This window comes from Ornithodoros turicata, chromosome 6 (assembly GCF_037126465.1).
Source record: "Ornithodoros turicata isolate Travis chromosome 6, ASM3712646v1, whole genome shotgun sequence".
NCBI classification, from domain to species: Eukaryota; Metazoa; Arthropoda; class Arachnida; order Ixodida; family Argasidae; genus Ornithodoros; species Ornithodoros turicata.
Window position 1 is genome coordinate 17,232,889 of NC_088206.1, and position 16,687 is coordinate 17,249,575.

The 16,687-nt window shown below is 44.0% G+C and overlaps 1 protein-coding gene across 1 annotated transcript in view; it reads right to left on the reverse strand.

Annotated features, from left to right (window-relative positions):
* LOC135399292 (zinc finger protein 865-like) overlaps nt 1-16,687 on the reverse strand; it is an 18,807-nt gene continuing 2,120 nt past the window's right edge. The window contains exons 2-3 of the mRNA XM_064631135.1: nt 12,535-12,831; nt 1-9,972 (exon numbers count right to left, since the gene is read on the reverse strand). Of these exons, the coding sequence (XP_064487205.1) occupies nt 8,263-9,972; nt 12,535-12,831 (2,007 nt within the window). The 3' untranslated portion in view covers nt 1-8,262. The remainder of the gene's footprint in view (nt 9,973-12,534; nt 12,832-16,687) is intronic.

Sequence of the window (16,687 nt, forward strand, 5' to 3'; positions counted from 1 at the left end):
GCAGGTATAATCCTCATGCTTTATTTTGTTAATCTTCAAGACTACTTGTGTTTTGCCGGTGTCCCCGTGTACAACAAATATTAAAAAAGTGTCCGCACAGTCCAACAAAGATGCTGTGGGACTGACTCTGTCTTACAAAAAATATATGTGTACACAAACATCCAAATGCGTCAGTGTTGCAAATATGTAAATCATGCTACTTGTTGTACATGACAATAAAACGCTATAAATTTTGTATGCAATGGTTGCACATCAGATGTGGGAGTGAGGTGTATATAACTTCAAATATACAGTATATAATATCTCAATGTCTCGTACAAAACACAACATAAAGAAGAGTATGACCAAAAATAATTTTATGACTCTAGATATGATATCTAAAAATTAATGCGCACACATAAAATAGTACTGATGAGTGGTCGGGTTAAAACATAACACTGGTTAAGCAGCATGTGATAAAAGTGCAAATTGTACATGACACGTAAATAACTGAAACATTATGGTGTGACAACAATAAATAAATATATACAACTGCGACAAAAACATCTGAGTTCAAAACATAATCCAAACATGCTTTTTTTTTTCTTCCTTGCTTGTTTATGCCAAATGGTATCGCAACCCTGAGAATGTTTATTCCGCACTTTCACTGGCACATGATTGTGATGAGCATCACATAGGATGCTTGATCGTTACAGAGTATTTGGGAATACATGTCCACAATGCCAACATCACTTTGCAAACCAAGACACATAAATTTGTGCACACACATATTGCTGCTTGTTGTCGGGTACATTCACGTTGTCAACTGTTCTGCACGGGTAATCGTTAACATATATATATATGTAAAAAAAATGCTTTTTTACACATTTCAAACAATGAATGGAGAAGCTAAGCCTATTTCAGATAGATTATCACAATTTGGGACGCAATGCTCTCGTTCGTTGAAGAAAAATTGTACTTCCTGAAAAACTAATTGACTAATGCTAATTAACTAAAAACTAATTCCTGAAAGACGAAAATCTTTCATCCTTCCTTGTCCTCGTCTTGCTTTGGCGGCTTATACTGAAGATGGAAGAAACAAAAGTGTTGGCTGATTCTGAATTGATTTTGAAAGAGGCGGCAATTTCAAAACAAGGACCGAACAGCAAGCTTCTGGATGTGCAACACACTTAGACTTATCAAATACAAAAAAGAAAAAGAAAGAAGACTTGGTGGGAATTACTAACTCTTTGATATATTCAGCGTTCACCCAAAAACACCGCTTCTGCACATCGTGAATGCACCTCCATCAAGCAACAAAACTAAAGAAAGCAAGAAATGTGACAGAACATGCGGCACTTTTCTAACTTTTCTGCACCATCTCAAAGGCGTGTGAACACCGTCCCGAAGACCCTACGAGCACACGCAAGGTGCTGCCGGACGGGCTCTGTGACCCCCAATCCCCAACAAACAGCAAGCAACACTTTCCATTGTAAAACCTACAACAACACGTGTCAGCAATTACACAGCAACTAGGCTACACCATTTCCATACTTTGTTTACTGAATAACGTGGCTACCACACTGAACGCTACAAGGTCTTAGAATTCCACATACCAACGCGCTTGTTTCGCACCATATGAAGCAGGAAGGACGCTATTTTGATCTTGTTCTCTCCCTCGGACAAAAAAACCTGCCGCAAACACCAAGATCCGCTCCGGTCACAACAAGTGAAACAACACTAACTCCGTCTTTGCAAATTGTGACACTGCATTTCTGAACGACACGGAAGCAACATTCTTCGAAGTGCAAGGCACTTCGAGCAGCACGATTAAACAGTGCAGAAAAGCCTGCTATACATTCCTTGTATCATGTGGTTGTCATTCTAACATTCTTCTCCTATTATATTCTTCACATAGCTCTGTTCTTTTGACACTTCTAAAAAGTTATAGTAATTGCTCCACACTCAGACAGATAGACAGACACACAGACACCATACCATGTCAATTGCTCCAGCACAGTTACCAACGTGCATTTCACCGGAATCGACACATGTACCTCTCTCTCTCTTTTTTTTTTTTACGCGTAGGATGCAACAAAAAACAGACAACAGCATAGTGGATTCGCTAGGTGTGCGTTAGTTATTTTGCCTCGATTCTCAATTTCCTCTGCCGCAGTGTATTGCATTGGTCCCCATACAACCCTCGACCAAGACCGGCGATAAATTTCTGACATTCTGATTCTTTTGTCAAACGCGTTCCCAAAAATTCCCTTCAAAAGAATTCCACTGTCTCGACTGTCATCACCTGAAACCACCAGCACACATGTCACCACCTTCGTGCAACACTTATCATTCACCACCAGCATCCTAGGTAAGAACAGGCATGCACATATTGAACATTCTTTCTTACACGTTTCCTTCCAAAAAACACCTAACTACATTCAATAGCAAACTCCTATACCTTGTCAGGGAACTGGACAAACTTGCCTGTCGGCAGAAATACAGCATTTCATACTATCTCATCTCTCTGTTTGTTTGTTTTTTTGTTCCTTTTCTTAGCATTCGTGTAGCGCACGACAAAAATATCCATAGCGAAGAACATTGTGCAAAGCATTTGCAAGGGTCGACATTCCGTGACGAACATTAGCTCGACCCCGACAACAGCACTTCATGTCAGGAAGGTGAACATGCATAAAGACAAACACTGACCAATGCCTTTCATGAGCCAGCCAACACAAAAGGAAGAAGAAAAAAAAAATTTTTATATCCTTAAGAACACTTGGAAACATCGAGCTGCATTGAATGCGATCTTCCTTCCACTCCTACTCAATATCAAATGAAAAAGAAGGAGAGAGAGAGAGAGAGAGAAAAAAAAATCTGCCTCCGCTTAAAATGTTTGGCTCAGCTGTAGTGCCCGACTAGAAAAATCAATCGCGATGCGATGTGCAATGGAACAAAACAGGAAAGTGAAAAGGTGCAAACCACATATATATTAGTCGCACGAAGACGAAAACTCATTATTCTTTAAAGGGATGTAGAATGGGAGGTTGACATAGTGAATCCACTGTTGTACTGCTAGAAGTTGCATTTTAAACGAAGCGTGGGGACACGTTATGCAAAAATAAATATCTCGCAAGCTTGATGAGATTAATAAAAAAAAAAGAAAGGGTGGTGTATCAGAAAAGAAAAATCCTGAGAAATGTGCATAAATAATGCCCAATCAATGATTCTCTCTGTCAAGTGCCTTTTAAAGAGGAAGAGGAATGAATGAATAGGAAAAATAAAACTTTTTTTCCACCAGCGAGATTCTTAATGCTGCCGTACTTGCAGTTTAGCACATTTTCTGAAACAACCCGCAATGAAAAATGAAGAGGATTTTGCAGTCTTTGACAGGTTAGACAAACTTTTTAGTGAGATTTTATGACACATCTCCGTAAAAATAAAAATACTGTAAGGTTCTGCAAAATGGTTATGCCACAAAAAATATGAGACTGGGAAAGTACACTGGCACAAGTACAAAGCCTATCCTTCCTAACTGCAACCGCAATAGTTTGAATTTGTCAATTGAAATGCAGGTGACATATAGCTCATTTCCAAAGTATGCTGGACGGTACATGCACTTTAAGCCTTTGGTTTCGGATCAATGCTATACAGCAATTTTTTGAATGGATGGATTTCAGTGTAGGGTGGCAACCTCTCGTTCAGCAACTGAAGGTGGCGAATTGTATAAGAAAACGAAACACAAATAAAAAGTACCAACAGTTGGACAAAGGGATTACGGCATTTTTGTTCGGAAACAAAACAAGCAGCTTGCACATGCACCTCATAAAAGTGGGCACTGTCTTTGGTACATGAAAAAGCATATTACAAGCTTTCTTTAAAAATACATTGCAAGCATTTTATCTCGCAAAATATTGATAGAAACTGAAATTGAACACCATTGTGGATCATACCAAGTGACTACAAGATCTACCCGTTTCATCAATTTTCACAGTAAAATTGATGCGCAATGTCATAACTGTCAAACACAATATGAAAAGAAATACAAAAAAAAAAGAAAAAGAAGATAAACAAACCCAGGAACATCTGCTTGTTTACAGTTCTACACATATTACACAAACATGTCGTGTGAAACAAAAACTGGGGGGGGGGGGGGGGAACTTTCTGCAGAAGATCATCAAAATGGAGCAACAATTTACAAAGTGCAGAAAAGATAAATAAGTTATGTTTGTTATTGCTCACTAGTGATGCAATATCGATTCAGTGTTTGCAGGCACTGCCTTGCCAAACGTTCTTTCGGGCCCCAACGTGAAACTGCTACAAGCAGCACATAATGACCTTACAGAAATCCAACATTTTATCAGTTCGAAGGCTTCTTAACAATCAGGCATCGATAGTCTAAAATCACGGTCCAGAATTCCACTCCCCTCAACGCGCACCACGAGCGCTCTCACTCGAATGAAGAGCAAGAGGTTTTTCACGTAGAGCATTCACAAGGAAGTAATTTTTACTTGATGAAGGTGCTGTTCCAGCAGACAGTTGAGAAAGGGAAAAACATTGACAGAAAGGGCATGGTAGCCTTTTCCAGAAACCCTTCCATGAACGCCTCTTTCGGAGGCTCTCTACTGTCTCTGTGAGGCACGACAGCGAGTCTCTTGCTTTTCATTCGTTTGTTGAGTAAGCTCCATGTTTTATGCAAAGTCACACACACTATACAAACACAACCAAATACCCTCCCCGAAATCATCATCATCATCATCATCATCATCGTGTGCAAGCGGTCCTTGCGCAGTTATTCAGCAAAAAAGTCGTCTCACTCCTGGACGGCACTGACACTGTTTCGGTTTTGTTGGCTGCTTGGCAAGTAAAGCTCGAATGCTTTCACCTTAGAGGCAATGTAGTCTGTACATAAGACGGACGATGCGGTGAAAGCGTAGGTGAGAATATTCTTTCCCGGAGTGAGTGAAAAAAATGTATTTGGCACTTGTTGAAGATGTGTTGTGTGCTGCATCGAGTACCTAAGAAATAAGACGTAAAACAGGTGCAGTGAACGCAGGCTTTTTCCGTCAGGTTGGTCTGCGAACGTGCAATGCGTAAAATGTAGACGATGCTTGAACCTCTCTGCGAAGCTTCGCAGCATTTGAAGAGAAACGTTCTCAAAAATATATTTATATATATTCAGAGAGGACTGAGTACTTGTTCTTTGATGCTTTTTAGAAATTCAATTTGTGACACTCTAAGAGGAGTACGCTGCTAGTGAAGTGGCTGCACTTAAAAAGAAAACACTTTAGCGTACATCTCCTTCAAAGGTGATGTTTGATGTTAAGCAAACATCAAGCACACCTGTTGTTCGTTTCCAAAAACTGAGTAGATTACTTCAAAATTAGCACAACTGGTAGACTAAAACGAACGCAAGAAAAATACATGTGAATAATATGGAGAGATGGCCCTGTGCTGGTTACACAGACTTGAAATGGCTATTAGGTTACCCAGGAACTACATTCAAAAGATTTTTTTTCCGCTCTTCCCCTTCATTATAAAACAACTGATGGTTGGGAGTAAGCCTGTGGTAAAGCACATACAGTGTTGACCACATAAGCACAGCTTAATATTTGGCAGAGTTTCGTCGCTGAAACATGAATTCTTCTTGCAAACTGTGTTCACGGGAAAGGTCAGTGTTCCATAGTCTGTTCTGCCCGTTGAATAAGAATAAATCTGAGCATACCTATTAAAGTTAGTTTCTATTAAGAGTTACTCAGCAGCAATGTAGTTGTTGATGCTCTGAAAGACAAACTTCGGACGAAACAAAGACCAGATTTTAAGTGTAGTAAGTACCTTTAGAATATGTGCTGAACCCGGAAAGAGAGAATTGAACACTGAACTTTCACGTTAGCTTTGCCGATAGGAAATATCTTGCAAGGTTCCATATTACAGGAGCAGATAAGGTGGTGAATTTAGAGGCCAACAGATGGGATTTCCAAGAAAAACATTAAATCAGGACTAAAGTGAGACTTATAAATCACTTCATTCATATGCAGAACTGCCAGATCAAATGCAGAAAGGAAAAAGAAAATTAATTTACATAATTAACATATGTACAAACAGTTGGGTTTCAAACTGATGGAGATTGAAATCTGCAGGTAACACAAGATATGTAACGTCCTTCAGTATTTCAGACAAGCTGATTAACCAACAAAAGTCATGTGACACAAATGAGTTTGTACATGTCATTGGCACCTGCAAAATGTAGTAATGATGTGAGCGTTTTTACCGAAAATAACCGCAGAGTAATGACGCGCGATTTACCTCTGCCCCCTTTACGATATACATTTGTGACATGACTGAAGCAATTATAAAACTTATTCATCTGGTTTGTACTGTTACCTTTGGGGCTTGGCATCTTGTTCGTCCTGCTAAAGCAGGCACAAAGAACAAGAAGTGAAATAATGCCAAACATCACCAACTTCACTCTGAAACCAGGCTTGGATAACACTGTAACGGTCATGTGGGAGACACAAACGTTAAATATTTCATAACTGAAGCGAATACAAGGCGAATAGCTACATAACTGAAGTGGACAGTTGCATAATCGAACTGATAAACGAATCCAGATAGACGTATGGTGACTGTACAATTGGTCATTCTAGTATTTTGAAAAATTCGGATATTCACAGAGCCTAATGAACATTGTGTAATCACGTTTGTGCTCCTCATGAATGGCAGAAAGAGTTCAGCTCACAAAATTACACGTTTGTTTTCGAGCAGTCATTTTTCGAATAGCTTAGGATTCACTCTCGGTGTTTCAAAAAATAGAAGGCAATTTCTTACTTTATCCCAATGACAAATAGATGCTCTGTGCAACCATCACGTCCTAGACACTTAGGAGCCATATTAGACACGTCACCTTGTATTAAATCAGGCACACACACGGAACTAAGTTAATATCAATAAGATTCTGTCCCTACTTCCAGCCCGGTCAAAATGTATGTCAGGCTTCTCCCTTTCAGTAAAAAGACCCTTACGTATTGTTTCTGCCATCGCTCTGCAGTACTGCTCCTGGGCATCTCCTGCAGGCATTCATGTGTAAAGCAACTCCATAAGATAAGGCTGTACTTCCACAGGTATTCCAAATTGTAATTATGGCGGTCTCTTTTGATGTAAAACTCTTTTCCTTGTTGCTGTGCTGCTGTAAGTCCTCTACCAATGCAACATGTAATGCATTGTTGTGGAATACCACCCTTTTCTTCACAGAAATTGTGAAGAATTGTGTGAATTGTGCGTGCTCTTGCACAGAATTCTCGAGGGCATCAGGAGTGCTGGACCAATTAGGATGTGGACCAAAGGACCACGGACAAATTTAGCTGTTGCCAATTGCAGAGTGTGCGAGTGGACAGGATTACGGAGACATAATATCTAAACCGTATGAATGCTTCAGACACATTCCTCAGTATATACATGCATTTTGCAATCCAAACCTGGTTTGAAAGTGAAGAGTGTAATCTTGTGCATAATGCTGGCAATGTCAGCAATGGAAGACTAGGAGCACTCCATTCTTATTTCGTCACTATTTTCAATTGTATCGTAATCAGAAGAGCCATCCGCAGAGACTCAAGCAATGTTGATAGCCTCTCTCAATGATTTTACACTCCCCCTTCCTGATCTATAAACTTTCCCTTCAACAGCTCCCCGATTGTAACCTCTCAGCTCAATAAAACGTCCTTTCTCTGTGTGAAGCATAATGCGAAGCTGAATGTGCAATGTTGAAGCGTGCGAAATATGAACGAAAAAGTAAAGAAAGTACGAGAGGTGACAGTGCACCATGTTGGGGACACATTGTGGTGAAGAGGTTATAAATAAAAACAAGTAAAAAAAATATTTCTAAAAAAAAAAGAAAAAGAAAAGTACAAAATGCGCATGATCTACATGGAAGAAAAACGGTCCCGCGACCACTGTGGCAAATGCAGTAAAGTTTTGTGGGGTGCTCACTTCAGAATTTGAGTCCAAAACGACAAAGTTGCAAAGCATTTTGTTCCCTTCCATACTGCAACTGTGTCCTTTATCTAATTCTGCAAAGTGCACACCCAAAGCATTACTGATCGTGGGAAAGCAGCACGCTAATCAATGCTGAAGAGAAGAGAAAAGAAGGGCAAAAAGAAAGAACCAGCGTGCCCTTTTTCCAACATCCTCTGCCTTTGATCCCTAGACCCAGCAAACAACATGAGGGAGTTCAACTGAGAGAGCAGCACACAAACACCCTTCAGTCCCCATCCAGTGTTCGACTCGTCACAGTCCAATCCTTCCGGCGGACACGTGGAGCAGGAGTCCGTTGAGCCGGCTTTTGAGCAGGGTGTCCGGAGCAAGCACAGGCACTCCGAGCGCTTGGTTCACCTCGTCCCCTTCAGAGGCCACAAGCGGGATCACGCCCACGAGGTCCCGCCCCAGGGCCCCCCTCGCTGCCCCCACGTCGACCACAGGGAGAGAGAGGGTGCCCCGAAGTGCCAGCTGTGGTGTCGGCCCCTGCATGCATCGCTGGACATGGCGCTGGTGGAGGCTTCTGTAGCTGAACTGCTTCCAACACCTCTCGCAGCGCAGCTTCTTCATGTGCCGCTGCCGAGTGTGGTGGAGGAGCTGATGCTTGCGTTGGAACGTCATGCGGCACAGCGGGCAGCGGAAGGCTCCCTGCACCGAGAGGTGGAGCTGCATGTGGTAGCGATACACCGACTTGGAGCTGAACAGCTTTCCGCACTCGACGCACATCAGTCTCTTTCCACCCTTCTCCTTACCCGGGGGCGAAGACCCCTCCCGCTTCACCGGGGTCGACACGCTGCGGTCCGATTTCGAATCACCAGACTCTTTCAACGTACTGGCCTCATCGTCCTGGCGGCTGTTCACCGCTCGTAGCACAGAGTCCGAGATGAATCTTTGTTCGTCGTGGCGCAGGGCCTCCTGCACTCGTCTCTCGTGATTTCTTCGTGACGACGCCAGGTCCAGCGGGACGGCGTCGTCTGTCCCGTTTGCTGGCTTCCTGTCCTCTCCGCTGTCGGACAGCACGCTCTGCACGTGTGTCTTGACGTGCCACTCAAAGTCATCCTCGTTGGCAAACTCGATCTGGCACGGAATGCAAGTAAAGGTCACCTCAGATCGGGCATCATCGGATCCCCTCGGCTCTTCTTCCTTAACTCTCGAAATGATGGGAGTCCCGCCGGCGGCTCTCGTCGGAGGGCTGGCTCCCACCAGTGGGGGCGGACCAGCCCCACGGTAGTGCGGCGGTACCGCTCCACCCATGAGCAGAGAGCTCTCGTGGAAGTCCCTGAGGTGGATTCCCAGCTCTCGTTCTGAGGGAAACCTTCTCGGACAGAGCGGGCAGTCCAGCACAGGCGGCGCATCGTTGACGTGTTGCAACAGATGGTTCCTACAGACGTCTAAGTCGTGCGGCGACTCAAAGGCACAGAAAGGGCACTGCCACTGGCCTGGTATTGTGCCGTCCCCCGAATACGAATTGCTCCCGGGGGACGCCAGCATTCCCCCTGGTGATGACAAGAGCGGGTGAAGTGGACCCCCCTGCATGGCTGGGTACAACGCCGGTGGAACTGATGTCGTTGGAGGCATTCCTCCCTGGCGATCTGAGATTCTCAAAATGATTGGGTGTTGGGGCGACCCTTGCCGAGGCTCCGGGGGCATGGAGGCTCCACCAGGGAGCGTGGGGATGGTGGGCTCGCCAGACTCGGGTGGGCTAAGTGGGGGAAGACAGACAGAGCTCAGTGAGGGAGGAGGAAGCGGGGACGTGTAAGAAGGGGGGTTGGGAGTTGGAAGGGCCTCGATGACACCTCCGCCACCACTACCGCCAGAATTCTTGATGTGACAGCGCCGCCTGTCAAGCACGTCTGTCGATACCTTGTGGCGGTTGCGCAGGTGGTGGAGGAACACGTTCTTCTGGCGATAGCTCTTGTCGCACAAGCCACAGCGGTAGGACGGGGTCTGGCTGTGGATAGCCTGCGAGGAAAAGGAAACAAGGTCAGGCCAGGTTTGTAGCCCAATATTCGCGACTGAATTTCTCATTTCATCAAATGAAGCTTTAGTCACCCATCACCATTCCCCTTGTGATCTAATTTTCCTGTTAAATTAGCACGAAAGTCATTTTTAACACCCTGTTTTCTTCCCATAAAACTGTTAAGTAGGCCAGTAAGATGCACCATGAAAAGTAATTCACACCACAGAGCCATAATCATCGCAGAAATTGAATTTTAAGTACGCCGCAAAAAGCGACCGTGCATAACGGCGGCGGAGAGCAGTACCAGCCTGTGATCTGCCTGGGACCTCGCGCTGACGCTACAGGGTGAACGCTTGCTGATCGGCTCAGAGAAATGTTGTCTGCTACTCGGCTGTTTGGGGTTCTGAAAAAGCCTTGCTCTTGACTCGGTAATTATTCGGCCGCTCCTTCTATCCCCAATTCTGCGGGAGAACTGGCAAGACTGGTTTACGGCGGCAAAGGGACAGTGTGCTGACCCCCACTGACCAGCGGACCAGAATGAGTTCCCCCTGTAACGTCATCGGTGACGCGGCATTATACCTTCTCCTCCTCGTTATACCCGGAGTGGCGAGTTAAGGGTGAACGCGTGGAGCCACGTTTATGTGAGTTTTTTTTTTCTGGGAAACAAATTGCGCACATCAAAACCTTTCACGCTATTCGGTAAAATGACACACACACTTTCATCAGACGTCATAATCTGAAAATTTTTTGGATAGCCCTCTGTACTCCTTTAAACAACGGAAGATGACAATAAAGGCACCAGCAGCGCGAAATGCGACTGCGACTGGCAACAATGTATGAGCAAATGTGTCCCCCTATGCTTGCTAGCGTGGCCTAGTACACTCATAAGAGGGAAGGACAGCATGGTGTAACTGGTAGCGTCTCTGACTAGTGGTCTGAGGGTGTGGGTTCATATCCCACTGTCAGTGCCTTCAGATCAACTGTGATTCCTTAATCCAGTGATTCTCAACTCATGTTATTCGAGGGGGAGAGAGAGATAGAGAGATTATGGTTTTAATAGCACAAAGGCAACAAAGGCCATAGAGCGCCAAAACTACGGTGAGTGTGTGAGAGATGTTTATGGGAGAGATGAGAGTGGGATGTGAGAGTGTGTGGTAGTTAAAAGCTATCTACAGGTATGAGCGATGAGATGGACCAGGATAAGAAAGAGAGGGGGGTGAACAGGCTAACGTGCTTGGCGGACGATAACAAGCGAGTATCTACAAGTGTGAGCGACGAGGTGATCCAGGATGAGATGTGCAGGATGTGTGTGTTATTCGAGGGAACGCGTGATTGACGTGCCATCACGACCCCAAGGAACCCACTACACTAGGGCAACTGTGTAGAAGTGGGTGAGGCGGACTAGATGTCGTACAAGTAGCAAATTTTTGTTCAGTATAACTGATTTTTTTTTAAAAATTGCTTAGTTATAATTTATTTGTTTTATTGTTTTGTCACAAGGTGTCACTTGAAGTTTGCCATATTCATTCAGTGGTTTCACAATACTTCCTCGCAGATAACGTATGCCGTGAACATAACAGTAATATGCAAGTCAGCTGGTGCATACTCAGAGCCTTGTGTTTTAGGGTTAAACTCGGTAAAACACGTTTTCACACCCGGTTTCCATCATAGTCACTTGGAGCAAAACCTGAAATTCCACGAAAAGAAACTTGGCAAAGTGCCGATTCAGACACAAATGCCGGCACTGGAGAACACTAAGCACTGCACATTCAGCTTCGCCTCTGCTCTTCATCTGAAATGTGTGACGCAGGCTCCTCTTGTGTTCCACCCAAAAGCCACTTCTATTGCACAACTTTACCGCGTCTTACAGCTCCTGAAATAAAATGCAGTTTGTGCTCCCGACTTTCAAAACACATATAACCTGAAAACACACTTTTAATCAATCAAAGCCATCAAATTTCCAAGAACAGTCGCAGAAAGCAGAACAGGCTTCAGATGAGTAGTAGTTCTGGAAAAGTTACGTGTATCCGAGAACTGAACCTTACAGGTTTCTAATGCCTTCACTTCGGGCTGCAGTGCCCTCAAGACCACGCGGCTCTCCAACTATGTCATGGAGAAGAGCAACTCACCTTCATACTCACGCTTCTGGAGTTCAGTGCGATAGATGCAACACATAATTAACCACCAAAATGAAAGTATTGCAAGACCATTAGGAACGAGTCATCGTCCATGTGCCTACAGACGCATTACTGGGGTATTAGTGTAAATAACATTCCTAAAAATGTGACCTGTCTTTCCTCGCTTAAAAGCTTATGGACCCACGTTATATCTCTCCGTTTAGCTTGCTCATCAGTGGTTAAAAGAAAGATCAGGACCCGCCTATACGAACAGTGAGGACATTCCTCGATGCCACCCTAAGTATAGCATTGCCACACTCTAAGCACCAGCAGCGTTCAGGAGAATAGAACGTGCCTCAAGCACTACAAGGTTCTGAGGACACCACCGAGGAATCTTCTCAACGTCTGTGCATGCAGGCCCAGGCCAGGAGTGTTCAGAGTAACTACCTTGTGTCGCATGAGGGTGCCTTTTTGCCGAAAGCAGCGTCCGCAGAACTGACATTTGTATGGCTTTAGGCCCTGGTGGATGAGGAAGTGCATCTCCAGAGAAAATTTTCGGCTGAAAACCTTCAAGCAGATGGGGCACTGCACATCCTTCAAGGCCAGCTGTGATGATGGGGTCCCTGGCACAGTTGCCCCCACAGCCCCTCCTGGACTGGTGGCGGAGAGGGCCAGGGAGGAGGCTGGTGAAATACCTCCTGCATTCACACTTTTGATCGCCAACTCCCCACCAGCACTCGCATCCTAGGAAGGAACACGGAAGAAAGGTTTCAGCGTTATCACATGGTTCAAAGGAGGGCGAACCAAGAATCAGTAAACATGGGCCTAAAAACTACAGTTGAAATGCAAGAACACTGTTTCAAAATTCACCTGCACAACACAAGAATGATCTGACGTTAGGGAACTCCAGGATAGATGGTGCAATGAAGCTTGGTTTAATTAATTTTGTCTCGACATTCGTATTGTGAAAAATTGGTGTGTGTGCGTGCTTGCAACTTACAACTTGCATAACATAATTGCAATACTCAAGGTCGCTCCAAATGCGTGCATACTCAAAGCTATTGCAAAAGGATGAACATGATCGAAAACAGCTGTCAGCACCGTTAGGAGGCTGAACACTTAACAGCTCTATGATGCTTTCTTGTGGAAAGAAGAAACAACCTAACACAGAGAAATGCTGTGCCAAAACACGACCAATACCTTAACATCCATCCACACACGTGAAAATCATGCTCACTGAAGCATAAAAAATGCAAAAGAAATATTACATAAAACAAAAAAACACACTATCTTAATGCCTGTCACATTAGAAGACAACTATGATCATAAGTGACACCACAGTGGTGAGCCTGTAGATGAATTTTGCCTACCAGGGGTCCTATAAAGAGGGTGTGATGCTATGGCCACATTACACAGTTACACAGTACAAATGTAAAACACAGTTATTTGCATCGACACGAACCTGCATTCCAAGTTTTACTGCAAACGGGAAATAAACCAGTAGAAAAACAGCACTGCTAATACTGAAGCTAATCCTGCTGAGATATTAAAGGAGCAGAGATGCCTCCTCAGTCGCTACTCTTTCTCTATACCATGCAGTTAGCCTATCTGGTAAAATGCTCCGTGCGAAGCGATTTATATTTATAGCAGAATTTGGGTTAAAAATTAGCCACAAAGAGCGACCGTGCACAACAGTGGCCCAGCATGGAACACGTCAGCAACAACGTCTGATGTACAACACTTGCTGGTGGGGGTTCGCTGACGGAGGAGTTCTTCAGAATTGCAAGCGTGGAGAGAGTGTTGCAAAAATAAAGGGGGGGGGGGAGGTCAGCAACAGCTTTTGTGCATCATTGTTGACGTGTGTCCAAATGTGAAATAACAAAGGACCTCCTGTCGGGGGTGCAAAGGAAAAGAAGAAAAAGGCTGTCCCTAAATGTTTGGGGGGTGATAGGGGTGTGTAGGCGGAGGTCTCGGGAACTGCACCACATCGTGGGAACGGAGCCCACGTAAGAGGATACGCTAGTTCGTATCATTTGTATAACGGTGTGTTCGTGTTCCATGGTCTGTGGCTAAGGTATCAGGCACGTCAGGTATAAAAAGCCCTCGGGAGAGTGAGTGTAAGAGACAGAGAGAGCCCTTCTGCAGTTTTCATATGCAACTGGCTGAAGAGTACGAAAACCTTAATGGACGGTCTCTAGCACTTGGTACAAGTGTAGAGCTACAGATAAATGGGTTGAAACTGCTTCTGCACTACACTTAGAGATAGAGAAGCAAACACAAAGAGAACACACAGATACGGTTACAGTGGAAGAGGCACAAACGCTTCTACAGCCACCTTTCTCAGTGTTACACAAAGGTAAAAAAAAAGCATTCTTGCGTCTAATATGTATACAGGGTGCTGCACCGTAAAATTAATAGGCACATATTCCCAAAATTATGGGTGTTAGAGAGTGAAGTACATATTTTTAGTTAAGATAAGTCTTAATTCAGCCTATTTGAAGCCTTCATCTGAGGAATGCTGTGAGAGGAACATATTAGAGTGTTGTTTACCAGAGGTTATTTCTCAATATTCGCCACGATTTTCCAAAGGGACTGAAACCATCTGCCGAGTCTACGGGACGGACCCCACATTAGTCACACAAGGAAGCCAGATAAGATGCAGTTGTACTACTGTGACGATATTTCCCAACAAGGGCACATGAGAACATTCATTCAATATCATAATTGAATATTTGCCCCAATTTGAACTTCAGCAACTCTACACACATACCCTGAATGCTATGTGCTCAGAATCGATATCCTATGTTGGTAGATATAGAGTTTTCCAGATAACTATAAATGTTAAAGTAAATAATGTAATGTAATGGTTGCATTAGGTGTAGTCAGGTAAAGTTGAGGCGAGGTTCAAGCTGTCCCGCAGTGGTTCAGCAAAGGCAAGCACAAGCTAGACTAGAGTCACGAGCTTCGACCTCAGTTTCTTCCTCACAATAGTATATTTATTTTATTTGTTATACCTTAAAGGCCCACATGGGCATTACTATATACGGGCATTACTATACATATATATCGGACATCATCTTGTCAATTTCAACTGCTTCACCAACGTCTTGCCATGTAAATAAGGCAAAAATGCCAGCTCAATGGCTGCCAAATAATCGGGCGTGCTTGCTCCGTCTCAAACAGATTTCCATTAAGCGCTGCATACTGCACTGCTGGTACCACTTTTGTCTAACCTCGACGCCTTTCAGCATTTCAAAGGGAACCCTGGCGTAAATGTTGCGGACTTTCGGAGCTTTTCTGGGTAACCTTCCGTACCTTTAGCAGCATGTGTCTGGTTGTCAAGTGACACCTACCCACCCTCTTCCACTGACGGCATGCACCATTCTGCAGAGCGCAGCTCTTTCATTCTAGAATGTGGCCTGAATATGAAATCTGTGTCAGAATGTGAGATACGACCAGCATGACAAGGTCGGGATTCGGTGCGGCAACATAACACAGCAAAACCTACCATGCTGGACACAGATTTATTCCACGACACAAATGGCTACTTCAAACTTACAGAGCAAGCATACGGCATCATCTCTCAATTGGGGCCTGTTTTCATCCAGAAGGCAGGAAAGAAAAGAGAAAAACAGCATATACAAGAAACTCCTGAGGCTTATCATATCTCTTCCAAGAACAATTCCTGAACAACAAGGACACACAATGCTTAATGCAAGCGTGATCAAGAATGAGTCATCTTGTCACATGGTATCCTGTGCAGTCTGTCACAGCAAGCACTGCTACATGAAATCTCGGCTGATCTAATAACATGCAACCACAATGTGCCATACTGCTGTTGATAAGCTATTGCATATTGTTGATATGCTGTTGACATACAAAACACAGAATTCAAATGAGTCGAGGTTTTAAGTGGCACTCAAGTTTATTTGATGCAAAGAGCCTTGTATTGAGAAGAGAGAAAGTTGCTATGCTGAATTACTCTAGCACCCGGCTGCATGGCATGCCCTAGCAGTTCCCCGAATCATGATGATACTACATAATTTAATTAGTAGATCAATAACTGAGTATTGGGATCTATAATTGCTAACAAGTTTTACAGTTTTTTAATGATAATGATGATTCGAATTTTAATGGGAAAACAACAGTTTGTTCGAAAGAAGTAGAAGGGCACTGACTGGCTGGTATATATGACTGTGAAGAGGACGATACTCGAAACAGGAATGAGACATTACAAAATTAGATGTCCTTGCCTCCATAAATCCCAAATGAATCCCGTGTCCTCTGTGTTGTTGTCAAGGTAACCGCATCTGCCCTTACGCGAGGAGAAATCTGTTCACTTTGGTGCCCCTTTAAGCGGAAGAGATGTCGACAAATGTGCAATTCTTACTTTGTGTTGCAGATGCTGAAGCAACATGATAATTACCAACAGAGCCTCATTCTAGGGCCAGAGTAGTATTCACATAAGAGGGCTGCCTTGTGTCACTAGTATCACGCACGTAATTTTATCTCCCTTGTGAATGCAGCAGAGACCAATTCCAACACTGTTGACACTGTTCCAAGAAGCACTTGCAAAGTCAAGGCTGGCACTATAGAGATA